A 25,926-nucleotide genomic window follows, 5' to 3' on the forward strand; every position below is an offset into this window, starting at 1 on the left:
CTTTTTTTTTCCGGTTGCCGCCATTGTCACCCATTATAATACCGTCATTGAGGGCAAATTAGGGCACCCGCATTTCCCCTCAATGCCGGTATTTCAATAGGAGCCTATGGCGGCATCCAAACCTCTGCTACTAGCGGTCACCCGAATTTCCTGCCACCGTGCCCTTAGCCAGTAGTACACCATCCAGCGTCACTGAAAGTATCTGATCAACAAAAGCTGGCTCCTCTTACTTGACTTGTGCACTGTCTTTCAAATATAGAATGAACTGGCAGACAGAAGTAATTATTAACACATTAACACACAAATTCTTTGTCCTGGCCAGGGTTTATGTTGACATACTGAGTAAAGGACATTGGCTTGAATATAAGACCTTTCATTTAGCCTTTGCCTCTGGAGCTCTCCACAACGAGAAGCAGGTAAGCTTTATACTGTATATACTCCATGTACTTATATGCCGAGTCTGTGATGTTTAGGCAAACAAATGGTCTTATCAGGGGCATAACAAGAAAGGAGCAGCACCGGCAATCAAAGAGGCTAGAGCTGTTTTGGGGACCCAACTACTAACCTTCCCTTCCTCCTTTACAGGGGATTATAGTTCCGATCAGGTGTTTTTGTGGCAACACTATGGGTATGAAGATCATGATGACCACACTTGTTTTATGACCCTTGTGAAATGGGCCCCAAGGTTGTGGAGGGCAGGGCACCAAGGGGAGGCAAGGGAAGGAGAGTGAACATTGGGGGCCCCCATTAAAGTTTCCCCAAAAATTGTAGTTATGCCGCTGGGTCTTATCTATTTGTCATAAATCAGCTACCATCCCTGTGAGACCCTCTTGATGTTTTAATTGAAGCACCTAATGGCATTTGTTTATGTTTGCAGAACAATGTATCTCCCTTTAATGTATAGTGTGTATATAAGCTGCCTGTTCTAACATCTTGTCAGTGTACAGGAATCAGTCTGATGAATGCTTCATAACTGAAAACTTACTCTTTTTCTTCTAAGTTAGCCCATAAATAGTATCATTCTGATTCAGAGCTCCTTGCTTATTTATTTATTTATTGTATTTATAAAGTGCAAGCGTATCACGCAGTGCTGGACATTAGTAAAGGTTACAGACAATATTTTAGGGGTGACATACAGCAATAAGACAATACAGGAATACAAGAAAGACCAGATCATTTAGCACAGTATGAGTACAAGGTAATGCTTAGTCACGGGATGGGAGCATGGAGATTAGGCAAGTCGAGTCCACTCAGATCCATAGGATGGGTGTACGTAATAGAGGTGCGTGAACAGGTAGGAGACACGAGGAGGACCATGCCGAACCCTGCACACTAGCAGTGTGTGTGTGTGTGTGTGTGTGTGCGTGCGTGCGTGCGTGCGTGCGTGCGTGCGTGCGTGCGTGTGTGTGTGTGTGTGTGTGTGTGTGTGTGTGTGTGTGTGGTGTGTGGTGTGGTGTGTGTGTTCGAAACCGCCTTGACCGATTTTATGCCCCCCATCTGCACAGCTGGGCAGAACTACAACAGCCAATCAGATTTCACCCAGTCATGTGAATGAGAAAATTTAGAAGACTGCTATCATCACAGTAATCAAGCCAGACTTCCCAGACTTGGCACAGTTGGTCACTCGGTGACCGAGGTCAAAAATTCAGGAAAAGTGGGTGGAGCATAAAATAGTCAAATTAGCCAATAACATTTCAGCAATTCCTTGTAAGTGGGAAAATTTAATTTGCAGCCATTCTTACACTCTTAAAGACAAGGTTCTCAAACTTTGCACAGTTGGTTACTGGGTGATGAACTAATATTCAGGAAAATGGGTGGAGCCTACAACAGCAAATCAAAATTCACCGATTGATTTTCAAGGGGATTATTTCAATTGCTGCCTTTCTTACACTGTTCATGGCAGAAGCCTCAAACCTGGTACAGCCGATCAATGGGTGAGTGGGGTTCAAATTCTGAAAAGGGGGTAGAGCCACAAACAGCCAATCAGATGTATTTGATTGATTTTAATGAGAACATTTAAACATCTTCCATTCTTACATTATTGATGCCGAGCATCCCAAAGCTCATAAACTTGGTCACTGAGTGACTGTATGTCAAGGTTAGAAAAAGTGGGCGGAGCCAACAATAACGAAATACATACCCAAACAATGCCAGGTGTTCAGCTAGTATTTTATAAAATAAAGGATGGGGAAGCTATTGAGCCCAAAACTGTTGCAAACTGATGCTGTGCTTTTTCCTCCCTAAACTCTAAAATAGATCTTGCAAAAAGGACAAGGTCTTTTAGAAAAACGTATTTTTAACATGTTGCCATTAGTGACCCTGACATATGTAACACATTTGGAGACAATGACATGCTTGAGGTCCTTGCAATAAACTGTAATAGAAGGCACCATGGAACTCAAAGCAAAATTGGCCTCATGATGACTCATCATGGTGAGTCCTTTGTGAAAAAGTTTCGCAAACAGCTTTGCAAATCTGACTTGGATGGATTTACTCATCCCTAGCCTCGAACATCACAGAGATTGAAAAGTTCTACGCAGAAAAGTGTGGAGACGTCTCACAGTGGATGTCATGTTTTAGTGCATATTAAAGAGACTCTGTATTGGAAAAAAGTTCCCCTGGGGAGTACACACCTTGGTAAGGGGAAACCTCTGGATCCGATCGAGGCTTCCCCCATCCTCCTATGTCCCACGGTGGTCTCGCTGCAGCCCACTGAATGCACAGCTGACAATTTGTCAGGCTGTGCAATATTTACCTTACCCTGTTCTAGTGGGGGGTGCTGTTGCGGCTCTCGCTTGGAAATAGGCGGAAATAGCCGATCTCAGTCGGGTTCGCTCTACTGCGAAGGACCTGACTGGGATCAGCTATTTCCGCCTTTTTCCGAGCCGAGTGCCGCTACTGCTTCTGCGCTGAAGCTGGGAAGGTGAATATTTACGTCCCTGCCATTTGGGGGGGGGGGGGGGGGGAGTCAATTGCTGCCGCTGTGGGACAGAGGAGGATGGGAGAAGCCTCAATAGGATCCAGAGGCTTCCCTCTCCCGAGGTGAGTACACCCCAGGGTACTCATTAACCACTTCACTACTGAGGGGTTTTTCTCCCTCTGTACCAGAGCAATTTTCACCTTTCAAGCACTCCTTTCATTCATTCGCCTATAACTTTATGACTACTTATCACAATGAAACGATCTATAGCTTGTTTTAAGCCACCAATTTGGCTTTCTTTGGGTGGTTCATTTTGCTGTAAATTATTTTATTCTAAATGTATTTTAACGAGAAAAATAAGAAAAAAATTTAAAAAATCATTTCTCAATTTTCGGCCATTAAAGTTTTAAAATAATACATGCTATCATAAATAAAACCCCCACTGGTAAACAGAAAGGAATTTCACATAATTTCTTAGTAGGGCTAGTATTGTATGTGAATAAGTTTATCTCATCATGTCACATGTCGCTTTAGGTTCAGTTTAAGTGCCTTTGCATATAGTCCTCTTTCATTACTTCTTATTTTTGTATCTTGATCACTTGTAGGTTTGGGCACATTTCCAGCTTCTAACAGCTTCAATGGAGAGAAAATGTGTAACAGTTATGCTGAGGATAGTCCTTCTTTATACCATCATCTCCTCTGTCCACTGTGAGTTGTGAATTGTCTTTATTACGCCACCACGGGCCTCATGAAGAGCTGCGGTGGGCCGCCTGAGGTGCAGAGTGTAAGCCAAGCAGTACCTCTCCATCATCAGTGACAACATACCTTTCTCTTCAGTGTCCTGGTCTCCATGGCACCAGGGGCATCTCTCATCACATGATCTCACTCTCATCACATGATGTAAGACACAGCTGGATCCATAAAGACTGGGACTCTGGAAGAGGAAGGATGGTGATCTCATTGTTGGAGCCTGGAGAGGTGTGTTAACACTCTGCTCCTCTCACGCTCTGCTTGGGTAGCATCCCTGTCTACCTATTTCCTTGGCAAGGGTGGCGGTACCTCTGTCTTCCTGTACAGGTGGTAGGCTGTCACTGGCTACTTATACTGGGAGGCTACCTTTGACTACCAATACCGGGGGAGGGGTGACAACTCTGCCTATCTATACAGGGGAGCTACCACTGACTACTTATACTGAGGAGGGGCACCTTTAGCTACCTATGCAGGGAGGCTACTTCTACCTATACTGGGGAACACCTTTGCCTATCTATACAGGGAGGCTACCACTGTCTACCTGTACTGGGATACACTGGGATACACACCTCTGGCTACCACAATAGTGGGGAAAACACTTTTAGATACCTGGGGGGGGGGGGGGGGAGGCGGAAACCACTTGCCACCAATATTGGGGACACATCTGGAAGTTGGGAAGTGGGCTTATCTGAGGGTCATGCTCTTTTTCCACTTGTTTTAGGAAAGTGTGTGTGCCTGAGGTGCTGGTGGTGCTACAAATAGAACCATCAGGACTGAGTAAATAAGACGAGTGCTTGGTCAGGCGTGCCCATCCGAAAGGATGCACAGCCATGCATGTGCGTACGTGTGGACTGGACAGTAGAGGGAGCCAGCTGTTTAAGCAGGATCCCGGAAGAGTCAGTTTCATCACAGGAATGCTCCCGAGGGAATTTCGTGATAGCTACATTTGGTTATATGGCAGTGTACACACTCCAGGCTCCAGCGCCGCCCTTGGGACACAATGATGCTCCAGGCAACAGCCTAGAGTGTCTGTTGCAAGAGATGCCCTGATATTTAAGCAGTTATAAGGCTGATTGTGATTGGTGCTCAAATATGGACCTTCTTTTTTGACAGGTGATTGTGGACCTCCACCTGACATACGTAACAGTCGGTTAAAGAATGAGTTTCAAGGCCAAACAACCTTTCCTCCAGGCTCCTCTGTGAAGTACGAATGTCATCCTGGATATACTACTATCCCTGGGGTGAAAAATAATGTAATTTGCCTGAGCAACTCAAGATGGTCTCCAAGTGAAGAATTCTGCACATGTAAGCCATGATGCATATTGCTATTTATTTTGAATGTCAGCTCGTATTAAAACTGAAGTCTTGGAAGAGATTAATTGGTTGACCTGAATACAAACACCTCACATGGCAGCTGAACTTGTCAAATATTCAGGATAGCTGGATTCATAATTTTCCTTTCCCAACACATTTACAGCACATAAATAGACCATCTCTTTTTATTTGTGTGTTTATATACTATACAATAACATTTGTAAAGGGCTTTTCTCCAAGGCTGGATTTATACTTTTTGTGCCTCTAGGCCAAGTGTGGTCACTCCCATTTCTTGTGCAGTAATGCCCTCCCACCCACGTGCAGCCCCCTCTTCCATGTGCATCATCCATGTACAGCAGTCCCTTTCCTTCATGAACAGCTCCCTTGAGCATCAGTTTCCATTTTTCATGTGTTGCTCCTCTTCAGCCTTCTTTTTTACATGCAGTGGCCCCTTTTTCATGTCCAGGTGCCCCCTTGGGCTGCAAGCGCCCAAGGCCCGGGCCTTTGTGGCCTCTCCAGAAATCCAGCCCTGCTTTTCTTCTATAGGACTCAAAGTGCATAGTTATTTCTCAGACCAGACCAATACAGGGCTGCAGGCTGGACTGTGTTACAGAGGAAATGGTCAGGGGTTCATAAATGCCAAACTAAAGAGGTGGCTTTTCAGTTTGGACTTAAATGCTTCCAGGGATGGAGATGTCCTGATTGGGTGTGGTAGGGATTTCCAAAGTGTAGATGCAGCATGACAGAAGACTCTGTCTCCAAAGGTTTTGAGGGGGATTTTGGGGGTAAACAAGTTATTATATCCTTTAAATTTAAGATTGTGGAGGGTGAGTCATGCAGTTGCAACAAGTCCTTCAGGTATCCAGGGTCCAGATTTTGCAAGGATTTAAATGTCAATAAGCCAATGTTAAACAGAATTCTCCAATTTATCGGTAACCAGTGGAGTGAGCAAATGGTTGGTGCTATGCGACAATGGCGGGGTTGGCTGGTTAACAGCCTTGCAGAGACATTCTGTACTAAATGCAGGCTGTGCAGGTCTTTGTTTTAAAGGCCTGTACAAAGAACAATGCAGTTATCCAGCCGTAATGTGATGATGAAGGCATGAGCTAGGGTTAGAAGATCCGCCGGAGGTATGATCCATATTACAATTGCAAATCTGTTACCAAAAGTTGAAAATCCATAACAGACAGCTGCTACACTGCCAATAAGCCTACCTGGAATCTTGCCAACAATAAGTCAACAATGCCGGATATCTGCGCACCCTGCTAGCTAATTACCCTCACAGAGTCCCAGAGTTCACTAGTGCAAGCAGCAGAGCAGTGTGCTGCTGTAGTGAGTGAAACCTACCGTATTGGCTCTCTTTAAAGGGTACCTGAAGAGAAAAAAGTGTCCAATTTGGGTACTTACCTCGGGAGAGGGAAGCCAAATCCAAATAAGCTTTATTGACAGGATCAAATACATTTAGCATTGCCAAAGCAAAACATTAGCATTAGCAAGGGAAGGGGTGGTTGGGGTATTATAGTGGTGGGTATAGGGCATGGTTTAGAGGTATAAAGTCCATAGAGTTGTCCTATAATTTATGGGTGACAGTATGTGGGATGATACAGTCCATGTGGCAGTGAGGATATAGGTGACAGTATAGGGGGTTGAAGTATACAGTCCATACGGGTGAGGAGGGTATGTGGGCAGTATAAGGGGCATATAGTCCATGGGGTTTCATGTCCCTCTTAGTTTGTGGTAGACAGTGACATCGGGCCACTATTTGCACCATTGTTTCCTCTTCTCCAATAGGATATAGAGTTTCCTCTCCTCATGTCACATTTGTCTTTTGCTTGCTCTGATCACAATGATCATCTGTTGAAAAAAAAAAAACAGTATTGACCACTGTTGATATTGCTGGATTATTTGATAAAGGCTTTTCTGAACTTTGGACTTTACAACTTCAAGGAATGCACGGTAGTTCCAGAAAGACTGCTCAGCTCCAGTTATTTTCTTATTTTTAGTCCCTGTGGGCTTTTGGGGTGGGAAGTGTGCATATACTTACCTACTGGGGGCTGTTCTGTAGCCCCCCCCCCCCCCCCCTCCATCTATGATGGTCTCCATCTTCTCTGTCCTTGTGCTGCAGAACAAGAGGTTGAAATACCCAGAGTGATGATAATAATCCTAACAGTTGTATAGTGTTTTTTTCCTGTTGGACTAAAAGTGCTCAAGTGCTTCAAACACTAAGGGCACGCTCAAGGGGCCACTCTGCAGTGTTATGGAGTCTTGTCCAAATACTTTTTATGTAATAGGTACTGACTCTAGCCAGGATTCAAACCCTGGTCTCCTATGTCAAAGGCAGAGCCCTTGACCAGTAGTACACCATCCAGTTACTGTTGCTTGTCTCTGGCCATTGCAGTGCATGTCGGGAGATGTAGTCCATTCATGTGATTAAATCTACCGGCCAGGAGATGTAATCACACGAATGGACTATATCAACCGGCATTCACTGCAGTGGCTAGGGGCACGCAGCACCACTGCGGGTTCTTCAACCTGCCCTTTTGCAGCACAGGGACAGACAAGATGGAGGCCTTCATACAGACCAGGGGCTATGGAGCAACCCCCAGTAGGTAAGTGAATGCACACTGCCCACCCCAAAAGCCCATAGCACTTAACAACCTCCCTTATGGGGAGAGTAGTTTTATATATTTATTTAACTTAGGAGCAGCCATCCAGGTGCTCAGATTCCTTTTAAAGTGAATGGGAACCGCATTTAAATAAAATAAAACGGATACTTACCCAAGGAGAGGGAAGGCTCTGGGTCCTATAGAGCCTTCCGGCTCCTCTCCTGGTCCCCTCAATCCAGTGCTGGCTCGCCCGGTAGCAGTATTTGACTAAATTAATCAAATACTGCTTTATCCGGCCGAAGGAGGCTTCAGAAGTCTTCAGGGAGCCCGAGTGCTCCTGAAGAAGGGCGACCGTGTACTGCGCCTGCGCAAGCATGCTCTCTTGCACGCTCACGTGTGTGCAGTATGGAGCCGCACGTCTTTGGGAGGACACAGCTCCCGTAGACTTCCAAATACCCTTTCGGCAGGGGATTGAAATGGAGGGGAGCCAGCACAGGATAGAGAGCACCGAGAGAGGAGACGGGAGGCTCTATATGACCCAGAGCCTTCCCTCTCCTTAGGTAAGTATTTGCTTCATTTTTTTTTAATGCGGTTCCCATTCACTTTAACATGAATTATGAAGAATTTTTGTCTAGCTACAACACTTGCTTGACAAACTGACAGACAGTGCTACAATTATTTGTACTATGCTATAGTTTTCACCCATTTTGACTCCCACCCAGGACCCAGGGGCGTAACTCCAGGGGAGCAGCCCTGCGATCGCAGGGGGGCCCAGAGATGCGGGGGGCCCCCAACTACTAACCTTCCCTTCCTCTGATACAGAAGACTACTTCACATCAGGTGTTTTTGTGGCTACACTTGTTATGGGTGTGCAGAATATGATGGCCGCACTTGTTTTATGACCCTTGTGAGAGGGGCCCCAAGGCTGTGAAGGGAAGGGGTGTGCACATTAGGGGGGCATCATAGTTTCTCAGGGGGACCCATTGGATTATAGTTATGCCACTGCTCTCACCCGAAGTTGGGAAACAATCTTCCCAGCAGGCTCACAGGTGCACATTAACAGTGGTTTTAACCTTCCCCAACTTCATCAAACAAACCGAAAAGATACATTTTGGTCTAGCTGGGCTTTACAACAATCAATAATTTTATTTCATTTCATTCACAGTAAAACGATGTCCGCATCCTGGAGATATAGAAAATGGATTTTTTGAAGCAGTGTCCTTTTTCTTTGGCTCAAGGGTGACTTACTTCTGTAATGAAGGGTAAGTTTAAACCGTAGGATTACAAATAAAATGATGGATTAAAGGCATAACATGGGATAGGGTCAGTCGCACAAATGCAATGTTATTAAACCTAAAAAATTGGTCACGTTAGCGTTCCAAAACAAGTAATCATTGCTAAGGGAGTGCCTTCAGTTAAATAGGGTTGGAGGATAATGGATGTTTCTTGGAAGTAAATTACAGAAGAGAGAAGAGGCTCATGAGAAGTCTTAAATATATGCATGCGAGGAAATGATTCTCCACAGAAGGTTATGCGGTTGTATCTGGCAGGGTTGCCAACCTAACTTCTAATTTTTTTCATGGACAAGAGCCCCCAAAAATCTGGATACTCAAAAATTTGAATTTATTTTTACACATACCCATGCTGAGTGGGAGAAATATCTCTGTAAATGGACAATTGTGTGTAAAAAAAATCTAAAAAATTGTCATTTACAGAGATATTTCTCCCACCCAGCATGGGTATGTGTAAAAATACACCCCAAAACACATTATACTACTTCTCCTGAGTACAGCAATACCACATGTGTGGCACTTTTTTGCAGCCTAACTGTGCTAAGGGGCCCAAAGTCCAATGAGCACCGTTAGGCTTTACAGGGGTGCTTACAATTAGGCACCCCCCAAAATGCCAGGACAGTAAACACACCCCACAAACGACCCCATTTTGGAAAGTAGACACTTCAAGGTATTCAGAGAGGAGCATAGTGAGTCCGTGGCAGATTTAATTTTTTATTGGTCGCAAGTTAGAAGAAATGGAAACTTTTTTTTTTTTTGTGCCACAAAGTGTCATTTTCTGCTAACTTGTGACAAAAAAATAAAATCTTCTATGAACTCACCATGCCTCTCAGTGAATACTTTGGGATGTCTTCTTTCCAAAATGGGGTCATTTGGGGGGTATTTATACTATCCTGGAATTTTAGCACCTCATGAAACATGACAGGTGGTCAGAAAAGTCAGAGATGCTTCAAAATGAGAAAATTCACTTTTTGCACCATAGTTTGTAAACGCTATAACTTTCACTCAAACCAATAAATATACACTGAATGGATTTTTTTTTTTTATCAAAGACATGTAGTAGAATAAATTTGGACAAAAATGTATACAGAAATTTTACTTTATTTGAAAAATGTCAGCACAGAAAGTAAATAAAAAAAATCATTTTTTTGACAAAATTCATGTTTTTTTGATGAATATAATAAAAACTAAAACTTGCAGCAGCAATCAAATAGCACCAAAAGAAAGCTGTATTAGTGACAAGAAAAGGAGGTAAAATTCATTTAGGTGGTAGGTTGTATGACCGAGCAATAAACCGTGAAAGCTGCAGTGGTCTGAATGGAGAAAAAGGCTCTGGTCCTTAAGGGGCGAAAAGACTGTGGTCCTCAAGTGGTTAAGGACCACAGGTGACCAGGGGATTTTCTACAATTCAGTGCTCTGCAGCTTTAATAGTGTGCTGCAGAGCTACAACTTAGCACGCAAATGATTCTCTCCCCCTCCCCCCTTTTCTGCCCACCAGCAGAGCTTTCTGATGGTGGGCTTTGATCGGTGCTGCAGGGCTTTATTTTTTTTTATTCATTTTTTTCTTTTTTTTTTTATAAATGTAACTATTTTTTATTTTTTTTCACCTACTCCCTCCCTCCCCCCAATGGCCAATCAGAGCAATCCTCTCTCATAGGCTTCAGCCTATGAGAGGGGATCGCGAACGGAGCCTCTCCAGGGGACAGCCGAGTAACACTGCAGTCCCCAGTACAGCACTGCATTAGATCGCTGTGCTGTACAATGTAAATAGACAGTTGTTTTGCCCTCTAACAGTCTGCTAACAGCGATCGCCGCTGGTAGACTGATGACGGAGCGTTTAACCCCTTAGGTTCCTGTTTGAAGATGCGGAGGAACTAGTGGGGAAATCACCTAACCATGGCATGTGTAATGTCTCCTGAAGGTTCGAAGCTGTGGCAATTAAATAAAATGTTAAGAAAGACTAATAGACAGATTCAGAGTGAGCAGAGCCAGTATAACAAACATGTACATTTTGAAGGGATGTCTTTCACTATTGTAATGCCGTCACTGCACAGCATGTAACAAAACGGACCACTCCACACTCTTTTGCTGTTACTGAAAAGGTTTTTGTGAATTGAAGCTCATGGTTTCGGTAAATTACCGAACTTCTACCAGACTCAATCCTCTATAATAAAAGCCCTATGTTCCTGCATCCTCTACTGTCCCGGGTTCTGTGCTTTTGTGCTACTGCACATGTGTGGCACGCGGGCAGACATTGGAGAGCAGGAGAACGGGTACAAGGGGAGCGCAGCAGGAGCATGGCCTTGCGAGGAGCGTGGCGACGAGCACTCAAGGCGGGGAGCACGGATTGCATGCTGGGTACGGTGGTGGTGAGGGGGGTCATGGCTGAGCCCTAGCACCCATTTTAAATGGGCAGGCTTAATGCCTAGTCCTACCTAATAAAACCCCTGTGTCTCTGCATCCCATGTCCATGTGTGTGTGTGTGTCTGTGTTTGCGCATGTGCCGCAGGGACAGCCGTTGGACGGGAGCAGGACAGCCAGAAGGGGGCCGCCGGGCGGGCGTGCGCATGCGCGCTGACAGGTGGCGGCGGTGACGGACCTAGAGCCCGTTATTAAATGGGCTAAGGTCCCTAGTATGACATAATTATGCAAGGTGGCAGCTAGCTAATTGCAACCAAGAGGACAATTATGACTTTCACACATAAGACATTACTTTGAGCTGCAGACAGGTAATGAAACTGTTAAACCTACTGTACACTATGCCCAGCTGTAGATCCACATTAACATTAGTTATGTGTGTTCTTATTTGTCTAGGTATAGAATGCAGTCAAAAAAGCAGTATAGAGACTGTCTAGCAGATGGAAAATGGAGTTACACTCAGCCACTCTGTGAAGGTAAAAAAATGTTTTTAAACACTTTGAAAACAATGTTGGGAGTCAGGAGTGTGATCGTGGGTGCACCCAAACAGGACTGTGCATACATAGTATGCGCATGTGGGGCTCCAGTTACAGACATTTTGGAGTGGACAGCAGTAGAATTGAGAGCACCCTGAGGATGCAGAGGGACCTGACACACTATGAGGGGCTGGAAGAAAACATTTTTTTGCACTAAAAATCTATATTTGTTTCAACTAGTTCAGGTTTGCATGACTAAAAATAATAAACTTCCCATACCATTTATATACTGTATAATTACCAAAGGCAGCATATTACATGATCGACAACACAGGGGCCATTCTTACAAAAGCAGTCTCAACAGTAGCATTGACTTGAGCTGCGTCTTATCAGTTGTTTGAACAGCAGCAAACAACTTTTTTTGGTTGCTTCAACTTGTTTCAACAACAAAAGTTGTTTGATAATTGTGCATTTTAAAAAACTTTTGTTTAGCATGTGTATGGAGCTTTACACTTCAAAGAGAGGGGGTAGTGACACAATAGGAGATGGGCTGCATTGAGAGTTTCTATGATGGTCTGGCTTGGGTGGGATAATGTCAAAGTGAGGTTCTCAAACAGAGGAAGTTACCTTGGTGTTCTGCAGAACTGTGATGAAATATACAGTGTGTGTATTGTGTGTATGTATATATATATATATATATATATATATATATATATATATATATATATATATATATATATAGATATATAGATATATATATATATATAGATATATAGATATATATATATATATATAGATATATATATATATAGAGAGAGAGAGAGAGAGAGAGAGAGAGAGAGAAAGAGAGAGATGCGAAAGTTTGGGCAACGTTGTTAATCGTCATGATTTTCCTGTATAAATCATTGGTTGTTACGATCAAAAATGTCAGTTAAATATATCATATAGGAAACACACACAGCGATATTTGAGAAGTGAAATGAAGTTTATTGAATTTACAGAACGTGCACAATAATTGTTTAAATAAAATTAGGCAGGTGCATAAATTTAGGCATTTTGTCATTTTATTGATTCCAAAACCTTTTATAACTAATTATTGGAACTCAGATTAGCTTGGTAAGCTCAGTGACCCCTGACCTACATACACAGGTGAATCCAATTATGAGAAAGAGTATTTAAGGGGGTCAATTGTAAGTTTCCCTCCTCTTTTAAATTTATCTGAAGATTAGCAACATGGGGGTCTCAAAACAACTCTCAAATGACCTGAAGACAAAGATTGTTCACCATTATGGTTTAGGGGAAGGATACAGAAAGCTGTCTCAGAGATTTCAGCTATCTGTTTCCACAGTTAGGAACATATTGAGGAAATGGAAGACCACAGGCTCAGTTCAAGTTAAAGGAGTTGTCAGGCAAACTATAGTAAAATGAGCTTCCTCCAGCTCCTAGGATTTCCCTCGCCGCAGCTCTGCCCGCAGCTGTTCACCGCAGGTCCGTCCCGGTCCCCGGCGATGATGTCAGAGCGACCTCCAGGTCGCTCTGTACTGCGCCTGCATGAGCGGCGCTGTCAATCACCGCCACGTGGGCCGGAGCAGACTGCACAGGTGCAGTAGTTCTGCGCTTGCGCAGTCCACTCCGACCCACGTGGCGGTGAGGGACCGTGACGGACCTGCGGTGAACGGCTGCGGGCAGAGCTGCGGCGAGGGACATCCTGGAAGCTTAGAGCTGGAGGAAGCCCCCGGTAAGTATCACTCATTTTATTATAGATTGCCTGATGACTCCTTTAAGGCTCAAAGTGGCAGACCAAGAAAAATCTTGGATAAACAGAAGCGACAAATGGTGAGAACAGTCAGAGTCAACCCACAGACTAGCACCAAAGACCTACAACATCATCTTGCTGCAGATGGAGTCACTGTGCATCCTTCAACCATTCGGCGCACTTTACACAAGGAGATGCTGTATGCAGAGGAAGCCTTTTCTCCGCCCACAGCACAAACAGAGCCGCTTGAAGTATACGAAAGCACATTTGGACAAGCCAGCTTCATTTTGGAATAAAGTGCTGTGGACTGATGAAACTGAGTTATTTGGGCATAACAAGGGGTGTTATGCATGGAGGAAAAACAACACAGCATTTCAAGAAAAACACCTGCTACCTACAGTAAAATATGGTGGTGGTTCCATGATGCTGTGGGGCTGTGTGGCCATTTCAGGGACTAGGAATCTTGTCAAAGTTAAGGGACGCATGGATTCCACTCAGATTAGCAGATTCTAGAGAACAATGTCCAGGAATCAGTGACAAAGCTGAAGCTGCGCCGGTGCTGGATCTTTCAACAAGACAACGACCCGAAGCACTGCTCAAAATGCACTAAGGCATTCATGCAGAGGAACAAGTACAAAGTTCTGGAATGGCCATCTCAGTCCCCAGACCTGAATATAATTAAAAATCTGTGGTGTGAGTTAAAGAGAGCTGTCCATGCTCGGAAGCCATCAAACCTGAATGAACTAGAGAGGTTTTGTAAAGAGGAATGGTCCAAAATAGCTTCAACCAGAATCCAGACTCTGATTTTAACCTACAGGAAGCGTTTAGAGGCTGTAATTTCTGCAAAAGGAGGATCTACTAACTATTGATTTCATTTCATTTGTTGCGGTGCCCAAATGTATGCACCTGCCCAATTTCTGCACACTTTCTGTAAATACAATAAACTTCATTTCACTTCTCAAATATCACTGTGTGTGTCTCCTGTATGATATATATATATATATATATATACACACATATATATATATATATATATATACATACACAGTGGGTTGCAAAAGTATTCAGCCCCCTTAAAGTTTTCCACATTTTGTCACATTACTGCCACAAACATGCATCAATTTTATTGGAATTCCATGCGAAAGGCCAATACAAAGTGGTGTACATGTGAGAAGTGGATCGAAAATCATACATCATTCGAAACATTTTTTACAAATAAATAACTGCAAAGTGGGGTGTGCGTAATTATTTGGCCCCCTGAGTCAATACTTTGTAGAACCCCCATTTGCTGCAATTACAGCTGCCAGTCTTTTAGGGTATGTCTCTACCAGCTTTGCACATCTAGAGACTGAAATCCTTGCCCATTCTTCTTTGCAAAACAGCTCCAGCTCAGTCAGATTAGATGGACAGCGTTTGTGAACAGCAGTTTTCAGATCTTGCTACATATTCTCGATTGGATTTAGATCTGGACTTTGACTGGGCCATTCTAACACATAGATAAGTTTTGTTTTAAACCATTCCATTGTTGCACGGGCTTTATGTTTAGGGTCATTGCCCTTTGCAGTCTCCAAGAGGTTTTCTTCCAAGTTTGCCCTGTATTTGGCTCCATCCATCTTCCCATCAACTCTGACCAGCTTCCCTGTCCCTGCTGAAGAGATGTCAAAGGATGAATGGGTCGGCACCACCAATAGTAAATAAAGCTCTTTAATGAATCAAAGCATAACAGTGACAGACGCTGTTTCGGGCTGACAAGCCCTTCCTCAAACTGCTGACAAAGTGAACATACACTAACACCATCTTTATACACCCACTGTGTGGGCGGGACTACCAGCGGACCTGATGGGAACCTGAGAAAGAGCCACATAGAGAGCATTACTTACCCCAAGCCAAAAAAGCGGCCAGACTATATATGTTTTTAGCAATATATTTTTAAACACTACATGTCAGTTCCAGATTGCCTAGCATTTACCTATGATACATTGTCAGAATGTACACAGTGCATTGCGTGGTGTTGTCATTCTGAGCAGCGTATGGCCTCATAGACTATTGGCCGGCGGCTTTTCTGTCACTGTTTTGCTTTGATTCATTAAAGAGCTTTATTTACTATTGGTGGTGCCGACCCATTCATCCTTTGACTGCACTGGTCCCAAGAGACACTGGGACGGGGTTGTGGTTCACCTCCTGTTGCTGGAGTGCTCCTCACCTCACTATACTTTGTTTCCTGCTGAAGAGATGCACCCGCCGAGCATGATGCTGCCACCACCATATTTGACAGTGGGGATGGTGTGTTCAGAGTGATGTGCAGTGTTAGTTTTCCGCCACACATAGAGTTTTGCATTTTGGCCAAAAAGTTCCATTTTGGTCTCATCTGACCAGAGCACCTTCTTCCACATGGTTGCTGTGTCCCCCACATGGCTTGTGGCAAACTGCAAACGGGACTTCTTATGCTTTCTGTTAACAATGCCTTTCTTCTTGCCACTCTTCCATAAAGGCCAACTTTGTACAGTGCATGACTAATAGTTGTCCTATGGACAGAGTCTCCCACCTGAGCTGTAGATCTCTGCAGCTTGTCCAGAGTCACCATGGGCCTTTTGACTGCATTTCTGATCAGCGCTCTCCTTGTTTGGCCTGTGAGTTTAGGTGGATGGCCTTGTATTGGTAGGTTTACAGTTGTGCCATACTCCTTCCATTCCTGAATGATCGCTTGAACAGTGCTCCGTGGGATGTTCAAGGCTTTGGAAATCTTTTTGTAGCCTAAGCCTGCTTTAAATTTCTCAATAACTTAATCCCTGACCTGTCTTGTGTGTTCTTTGGACTTCACGGTGTTGTTGCTCCCAATATTCTCTTAGACAACCTCTGAGGCCGTCACAGAGCAGCTGTATTTGTACTGACATTAGATTACACACAGGTGCACTCTATTTAGTCATTAGCACTCATCAGGCAATGTCTATAGGCAACTGACTGCACTCAGATCAAAGGGGGACGAATAATTACGCACACACCACTTTGCAGTTAGTTATTTGTAAAAAAATGTTTGGAATCATGTATGATTTAAGTTCCACTTCTCACATGTACACCACTTTGTATTGGTCTTTCATGTGAAATTCCAATAAAATTGATTCATGTTTGTGGCAGTAATGTGACAAAATTTGGAAAACTTCAAGAGGGCCGAAGACTTTTGCAACCCACTGTATAATATATATATATATATATACATACATATACACATATATATATATATATATATATATATATATATATATATATATATATATATATACACATATATATAAAACTAGCCGACCCGCGGCTTAGCATACGCCGCATAAGAGGGTAGAGGGCAGGAAAGGGGTATTGGGCACAGCGGCAGGGAGGGGGGTCAGACCCCCCCCCCCTCAACTGGGTCTCCCATGTGTGCTCTACCTCCAGCTTAATCTTAGCAGGAACCTCCCCCTACTGCTTAAAGAGAACCCGAGGTGTGTTTAAATAATGTTATCTGCATACAGAGGCTGGATCTGCCTATACAGCCCAGCCTCTGTTGCTATCCCAAACCCCACTAAGGTCCCCCTGCACTCTGCAATCCCTCATACATCACAGCCGTGCTGTGAGGCTGTGTTTACATCTGTAGTGTCAGTCTCGGCTGCTCCCCCGCCTCCTGCATAGCTCCGGTCCCTGCCCCCATCCCTTCCCTCCAATCAGCAGGGAGGGAAGGGATGCAGGCGGGGACCAGAGTTCTGCAGGAGGCGGGGAGAGCAGCAGACTGACACTATAGAGATAAACACAGCCAGCTCTGACAAGCTGTTTGTCAGCAGCGTGGCTGTGATTTATGAGGGATTGCAGAGTGCAGGGGGACCTTAGGGGGGTTTGGGATAGCAACAGAGGCTGGGCTGTATGGGCAGATCCAGCCTCTGTATGCAGATAACATTCTTCAAACCCACCTCGGGTTCTCTTTAAGCACAGTAGCAGCCACCATTATTAGTAAGAGGCAGCAGGCGGGGATGACTCACCTCTTCCGTGTTCCATCGTGCGTTCCACTGTCGTCACTTCCTGCAATGTCGCACAATGTATTGGTGTAATTTGCCTTTTTAAAACAGAAGGGAATCTGCAATAATTCAGCTATAAGTGAATATTTGTGGTTACCCACAATGCACTGTTGCCAAATATGCAAATTACCCCCTTTCCCCCTTGGTAAGCCAAGCAAGCATCCAGAGCTGCTGGTGTATAGCAAACATATAGCTTTAAATTTTACACAGTCATACCAAACCCACATGTAGAAAGCCTGTTTCAGACTTTTGGTCCTCATCAGTACATGGCAGGGATTGATACAGCTGTATGAGATAGGGCTTGGACCAGTACAACAGAGTAACCAAGCAGCTCAGGGTGACCCATACCACTCAGAATGTATAGGGGGATAAAAGGGACCAAAAAGACCTCCTACTAAGAAAAGCAAAGCTTGGTGTAATTTGCCTTCCTAAAACAGAAGGAAATCTGCAATAATTCAGCTATAAGTGAACATTTGTGGTTACCCACAATGCACTGCTACTAAATATGCAAATCATTCCTTTTCACCCTTAGTAACCCTTAGTTGGTGTATAGCAAGCCTATAGCTTTAAATTTTACACAGCCATATCAAACCCACTTGTGACAGCCTGTTTCAGACTTTTGGTCCTCATCTGTACATGGCAAGGATTGATACGGCTCAAGGGCGTAGGGCCCGTGGTCGCAGCGGTCGCCTTGGCGACCGGGCCCGGCTCCTGAGGAGGCGGGGGAGGGGCCCGGGGGGCCCATCTCCGTTTGCAGGGCCATGCGCCCGTTCGCGCTGGTAGGAGGGAGCCGCAGCCGCGGGGAGGGCAGCCCGACCTCTTCCTCCCTTCCTCTCCCCGGGGCCCCCCCTCAGATGCAGAGTAAGCGGCTAACGGAAGCGCTATAGGCAGAACTCACCTCCCTGCGTTCCACTCGCCGCTGATCTCCTCTCTGGCTGGCTCTGCATAGATGTTGTTACACACGCAGCTTCCGGCTAAACAGGAAGCTGCGTGTGTAAGCATCTATGCAGAGCCAGCCAGCCAGAGAGGAGATCAGCGGCGATTGGAACCAGGGACGGAGGTGAGTTCTGCCTATAGCGCTTCCGTTAGCCGCTTACTCTGCATCTGAGGGGGGGCCCGGGGAGAGGAAGGGAGGAAGAGGTCGGGCTGCCCTCCCCGCGGCTGCGCCCCCCCCCCCCTCCATTATGGGGACGGGCAGCTACCTAATCTATCCTGGGGGGCAGCTACCTAATCTATCCTGGGGGGCACCTACCTAATCTAACCTATACTGGGGGGCAGCTACCTAATCTATCCTGGGGGCAGCTACCTAATCTATCCTGGGGGGCACCTACCTAATCTAACCTATACTGGGGGGCAGCTACCTAATCTATCCTGGGGGCAGCTACCTAATCTATCCTGGGGGGCACCTACCTAATCTAACCTATACTGGGGGGCAGCTACCTAATCTATCCTGGGGGCAGCTACCTAATCTATCCTGGGGGGCACCTACCTAATCTAACCTAATCCTGGGGGGCAGCTACCTAATCTAACCTATACTGGGGGGCACCTACCTAATCTATCCTGGGGGCAGCTACCTAATCTATCCTGGGGGGCACCTACCTAATCTAACCTAATCCTGGGGGGCAGCTACCTAATCTAACCTATACTGGGGGCACCTACCTAATCTATCCTGGGGGGCAGCTACCTAATCTATTCTGGGGGTCAGCTACCTAATCTAACCTATACTGGGGGGCACCTACCTAATCTATCCTGGGGGCAGCTACCTAATCTATCCTGGGGGGCAGCTACCTAATCTAACCTAATCCTGGGGGGCAGCTACCTAATCTAACCTATACTGGGGGGCACCTACCTAATCTATCCTGGGGGCAGCTACCTAATCTATCCTGGGGGGCAGCTACCTAATCTAACCTAATCCTGGGGGGCAGCTACCTAATCTAACCTATACTGGGGGGCACCTACCTAATCTATCCTGGGGGCAGCTACCTAATCTATCCTGGGGGGCACCTACCTAATCTAACCTAATCCTGGGGGGCAGCTACCTAATCTAACCTATACTGGGGGGCACCTACCTAATCTATCCTGGGGGCAGCTACCTAATCTATTCTGGGGGGCAGCTACCTAATCTAACCTATACTGGGAGGCACCTACCTAATCTATCCTGGGGGGCAGCTACCTAATCTATTCTGGGGGGCAGCTACCTAATCTAACCTATACTGGGAGGCACCTACCTAATCTATCCTGGGGGGCAGCTACCTAATCTATCCTGGGGGGCAGCTACCTAATCTAACCTATACTGGGGGGCAGCTACCTAATCTATCCTGGGGGCAGCTACCTAATCTATCCTGGTCGGCACCTACCTAATCTAACCTAATCCTGGGGGGCAGCTATCTAATCTATCCTGGGGGGCAGCTACCTAATCTATCCTGGGGGGCAGCTACCTAATCTAACCTATACTGGGAGGCACCTACCTAATCTATCCTGGGGGGCAGCTACCTAATCTATCCTGGGGGGCAGCTACCTAATCTAACCTAATCCTGGGGGGCAGCTACCTAATCTATCCTGGGGGCAGCTACCTAATCTATCCTGGGGGCAGCTACCTAATCTATCCTGGGGGGCAGCTACCTAATCTAACCTAATCCTGGGGGGCAGCTACCTAATCTATCCTGGGGGGCAGCTACCTAATCTAACCTAATCCTGGGGGGCAGCTACCTAATCTATCCTGGGGGGCACCTACCTATTCTAACCTAATCCTGGGGGGCAGCTATCTAATCTATCCTGGGGGGCAGCTACCTAATCTATCCTGGGGGGAAGCTACCTAATCTATCCTGGGGGGCAGCTACCTCATCTAACCTATACTGGGGGGCACCTACCTAATCTATCCTGGGGGCAGCTACCTAATCTATCCTGGGGGGCAGCTACCTAATCTAACCTATACTGGGGGGCAGCTACCTAATCTAACCTATACTAGGGGGCACCGACCTAATCTAATTTATACTGGGGGCACCTACCTATCTAACCTATACTGGGGGCACTTACTTATCTAACCTGTATTGGGGGCACCTAGCTAGCCTATACAGGTGGCAACTAAACTGGCTACCTATATTGGAGGCACCTACCTAACTAACCTATACTGGGGGCACCTACCTATCTAACCTACGCTGGGGGGAACTATTCTGGCTACCTATATTAGAGGCACCCACCTAGCTAACCTGTACTGGGGGCACCTATCTATCTAACTTATACCGGCGGCGCCTGCCTATCTCACCTATACCGGGGGCAACTATACTGGCTTACCTATGCCTGACTACCTATACTGGGGGTACCTATAGCTGGCTATAGGGATTTTGATATGTGTGTGCATCCGTCGGGTGTTGTCGGGGGAGGGGGGGCTGTTGTTGCCGGGGGGGCCCACATCCAGATTCCGCATCGGGGCCCAGAGGTTTGTAGCTACGCCACTGATACGGCTGTATGAGATAGGGCTTGGACCAGTACAACAGAGTAACCCAAACCACTCTGCATGTATAGGTGGATAATAGTGTTGTCCGGATCATGAACGATTCGGATCTTTGATCCGAATCTCTTTTGTGAGTCGAATCATCCGGATCATCAAAATGAACAGATTCGGATCAAAAGGGGTGGAGCCAGGAGAGGCAAGCCCCCCTCTCTCAGCGGGCAGCGGGGTCCTGGAAGCAGAGCGGAGATGGATCGCTCAGTTGGAGGGGAGCCAGCCAGCCTTGCAGGGACAGGTAGTTGGGAGAGGGGACATGGGTGCCACTGTCAGATATGTGTGGAGCACACTACTGGCTGCAATGTGCTGCTGATTATAGGCTGTCTGTTGTAGTTGTGAACAAATGGGAAACTTTTGGCTGAGAAGCACAGCTCAGTAACTCTGCAGACAGCTTGGAACACAGGCACAGTGATTGCTGTGCAATATGATCCTCCTGCACTGCTCTAAACAGCTGCACTTATCTTCTCCCTAAATTTATGATGTGTTCGAGGTGAGAAAAGGGGAATGCTTTCTTTCACTGTGAGATGTTTGCATTCAGAGTATACAGATGAACATATAGGTGAAATATATGTAAAGCATATGATTGCAATTGGGTATTGTGTGCAAAAAAACATTTCTGCTCTCTGCTCACCCCTCTTCGTTCACCTCCTCCCTTCTGTTCACTCCCTGCCCGTCTCTGTCCACCATCCCTCTTCTCTATCTGTCCACCCCTCTCCCCTTCTCTGTCCGTCCGTCCACCCTCCCCTTCTCTGTCTGTCCACCCCCCTCCCCTTCTTTGTCCACCCCCCTCCCCTTCTTTGTCTGTCCACTGCAGGGAAAGTCCTGTCAATGCTTCCCTAGTAAAATGATCCGAGATTTGGATCAAAGATCTTTTCAATGATCCGATTCAAATCATCCGAATCATTGAAAAGATCCGAACTTCGCATCTCTAGTGGATAAAAGGGACCAAAAAGACCTTCTACTAAAAATATCAAAGCTTGGTGTAATTTGCCTTCTTAAGGGCTGGTGCACACCAAGCGGCTTTTTCAGCGTTTCTGCAGCCGCTTGTGGCTGCGGATCCGCTTGGTCAATGTATCTCAATGGGGTGGTTCACACCAGAGAGGGAGGTGTTTTGCAGAAACGCATACTCCCGGGTGAGGCATTTTTTGGATTGTGGATGCGTTTCTGCCTCAATGTTAAGTATAGGAAAAACGCAAACCGCTCTGAAAAACGGCTGTTCAGAGCAGTTTTGCAGGCGTTTTTGTTAGAGAAGCTGTTCAGTAACAGCTTTACTGTAACAATATATGAAATCTACTACACCAAAACCACTACACAAAACCGCAAAACGCTAGCTGAAACGCTACAGAAAAATAAGAAAAAGCGTTTCAAAATCTGCTAGCATTTTGCGGATCTGCTAGCGGTTTTTGGTGTGCACCAGGCCTAAGTAATTTGTGATTACCCACAATGCACCGCTACTAAATATGCAAATTATTCCTTTGCACCCTTAGTAAGCCAAGCAAGCCTATAGCTTTAAGTTTTACAAAATCATATCAATCCAACATGTGACAGCCTGTTTCAGACATTTGGTCCTCATCAGTACACAGCAGGGATTGATACGGCTGTATGAGATAGGGCTTGGACCAGTACAACAGAGTAACCAAGCAGCTCAGGGTGACCCAAGCTACTAATAATGTATAGGAGGATAAAATAGACCAAAAACCCCTCCTACTGAAAAAAAGCAAATCTTGGTGTAATTTTCCTTCTTAAAACAGAAGCAAATCTGCAATAATTCAGCTAGAAGTGAACATTTGTGGTTACCCATAATGCACTGCTACTGAATATGCAAATTATCCCTTTTTGCCCTTGGTTTGATAGGACACTACTTCTTCTTCTTGCTTGGACCAGCCCCTTCTTCTTGCTTGGACCGGCCCTGGGGGCGGGGCGCTACTTCTTCTTCTTGTTTGAAGGTTGAGGCACTTACTCTATTATATATATAGATGAAGTCCCTGTCGCTGCGTGCTGTGTCTGTGCGTTGTGCCTGGTGCACATGGACTTCAGAGAGCAGAGGAGGCCGGCGCAGGGGAAAGGGCGGGCATGTGCATGCATGTTCTTCGTGGACGGACTGGCATTGGTGCGCATGTGCTGATGCATGGCAGTGTGCTCTCGAGGTCACCAACGCGTGCACGCGGGCGGGTCTGGGGAGGGTTGTGTCCAAGGGCTAGCGCTGGTTTTTAAATATCTACATGTTTTTACTCTCTCTAACCATACAATGTAATGTTCTTGTTCAGTTGCTGTATGTCCACCTCCTCCAACAATCCCTGGTGGGTCTTTCAATCCCCAGAAAGATGAGTATCAGTACCGGGATTCTGTGACATATAACTGCAATGATCGCAATGCTGTGATGGAACATGACTCTGTGTACTGTACGGAGAATGGAAACTGGAGTAATACCGAGCCTCGCTGTACAGGTGAAATGCCATTTATTTATTTTATTTTATAGACGCTTGTGTTTATGTTTGATGCTGGTAACAAAAAACATAAGTAAGTGAGAAATTTCATCTTTCTAAAGGTGCCTATTAACTGTACAATTTTTTACTAAATGCGATCTTTCGATGCAATCTGAATGATCGCAAGTAATCTGAAGGCAATTATCGAATGTTCACGTTTACTGAAAGATTCTTTCTTCAAATATAATCATATTTTCCAACTTTCGGATCGATTTTACCCTATAAAGCAATCGACCAAAGTATCTTCCACTATCGATTGTCTTTATAAAACGGCAAATTTTCTATACAATTCGATCGTAAAACTTGCATCAAAAGAGCACATTTGGTGAAAAAATGTCTGAGATAATTAGAGAAGTAGTGTTATCCAGAACTCAACTAACCAGCAGTCGCAACCAACCAGAACAAATCACCGGAAATACTTACAGGGGTGAAGGCCAACTGTGTTTAGACTGATTCCACTGCTCCCCCAAGGTTAATATACTTCCACTTACTGTATTTTAACATTTAATACAGAGTTATTGGTATGCATATAGAGTGGGGTATTGTGCTGTATTAGCTATCAGGCTTGCTAATCACGAGTAACCACAGCGGTTACTCGTGATTCAATTGAGCTGTAATTGGTGCAGGTGTGTGGCTGGATGTGGCTGGGTTAACTACCCATAATGCCGCCATCCGCCCTGCGTTTCAATGAGCTAGCAAGCGTCCTATTGGTCGCGTTGCAAGCCTCGCTATGGCGCACTTCCTCCTTCAAGACAGTATCGTTTTAACCGGGAAAAGACAAGTAACATTTTGAGATATTTTATAACTGTGGCACTTTTCATGTAACATTTGTATTTTCTGCATGATAGACGAACTAATATTCAGAAAAGTGGGTGGAGCCTACAAAAGCCAATCAAAATTCACCTATTGATTTTCAAGGGGAATATATAATTGCTGCCACTCTTGCACTGTTAATGGCACAAGCCTCAAACCTGGTACAGTTGGCCATTGAGTGACTGGGGTTCAAATTCAGAAGCGGGGGTGGGGCCACAGCCAATCTGATTTGTTTCATTTCAATGCAAATTATTAATGCCAATCCTCACAAACTAGGTCATTGAGTAATTGTGTGTTAGGGTTAGAAAAAGTGGGCGGAGCCAACACCAGCAAATACATACCCGGGCAAAGTCAGGCCATCAGCTAGTAAGTAATAAAAAAAAAAAGTTATTTGTATCAGTAGTGAAAGCTGAAATGCCAAAATTGTCAGGAATCTTAACCCTTTCTGCCGCTGGGATATTAGCCTCATGTCCACAGCGGCAACTGCTACAGCCACTGGGACGCAAGAGTCACATCCCTGCAGTTTGGGGGGCTGTGCGGGCGATGTTGCTGGTAACAGGGGTTAATTGGCTGCAGGGGAAAAAGTCCCCTGAGCCAATATGTACATTTCCGCCGAGAATGAACACTGTTTTAGTTCAAAAACAGTGTTTATACTTAAATAGAGCTGCCGCGCTTCCTCCGATTTCCGACGCTTCCGCCGATTTCCGACGCTTACCGCCGCCGAGTACAACAACAACAAAGTTCCAATTCATTAATCTCCCCTCTAGGCCACCATGATCACAGGCATCCATTGATGCCTGTGTCACTTCCCTAGTTACAATGTAGCAACACATCACTTCCTATAGAATAATTATTGTATGCTAATAGGAAGTACTCAGCGGGGACATCTTGTGGCCAAATAGTAAAATTACACCTACTGACTTTATGAAATACAATTTTTTAAATATTTATGTCAAGAGGGCATATTATTATGAAATGATGGGCTAAAAATTAGTGATGGAAGTAAAACTGAAAAAATGCACCTTTATTTCCAACTAAAATATTGTCACCATACATTATACAAGGGATATAATTTTAAAGTTGCAACAACTGGGACAAATTGGGAATCGGTAGAGGGGGTGTTAGGGTTAGGCATCGGTAGAGGAAAGTCTTAGGGTTAGGCATGGGTAGGGGAGGTCTTAGGGTTAGGCATCGGTAGAGGGAGGGTTCTGTGTGAGCGTAAGGTTAAGTTAGGACATTAGGACATATTAAAATATTGGTAAAGATTACAGATATATTACTATTAAAATTCAGTAGTAAAATATCTGTAATTTTACTGATATTGTACTAGCGACAATCTCCTGTGCCCTTTTTTTACATGTATGCTCAATTTGCTATTGCTACTTAGTACCATACAATTAAACAAACAAACACCCAGGTTACGGTTACTGGATTATTCTCTCCAGAAGTGAAGCTTAGTAAATATTGTTCTTGTTTTTATTGTTAATGGTCAGGTTATAATTGCAAACCAGGAATCATTTATATTCATCATATTCGTATATTTT

At 45.1% G+C, this 25,926-nt stretch overlaps 1 protein-coding gene across 1 annotated transcript in view; it reads left to right on the plus strand.

The window, feature by feature from the left end:
• The first annotated feature begins 260 nt into the window (after positions 1-260).
• LOC137543640 (C4b-binding protein alpha chain-like) overlaps positions 261-25,926 on the plus strand; it is an 88,581-nt gene continuing 62,915 nt past the window's right edge. The window contains exons 1-6 of the mRNA XM_068264781.1: positions 261-416; positions 3,526-3,628; positions 4,784-4,975; positions 8,756-8,852; positions 11,697-11,776; positions 23,351-23,530. Coding sequence (XP_068120882.1) covers positions 261-416; positions 3,526-3,628; positions 4,784-4,975; positions 8,756-8,852; positions 11,697-11,776; positions 23,351-23,530 — 808 coding nt within the window. The remainder of the gene's footprint in view (positions 417-3,525; positions 3,629-4,783; positions 4,976-8,755; positions 8,853-11,696; positions 11,777-23,350; positions 23,531-25,926) is intronic.

This window comes from Hyperolius riggenbachi, chromosome 1 (assembly GCF_040937935.1).
Source record: "Hyperolius riggenbachi isolate aHypRig1 chromosome 1, aHypRig1.pri, whole genome shotgun sequence".
Classification (NCBI taxonomy): domain Eukaryota; kingdom Metazoa; phylum Chordata; class Amphibia; order Anura; family Hyperoliidae; genus Hyperolius; species Hyperolius riggenbachi.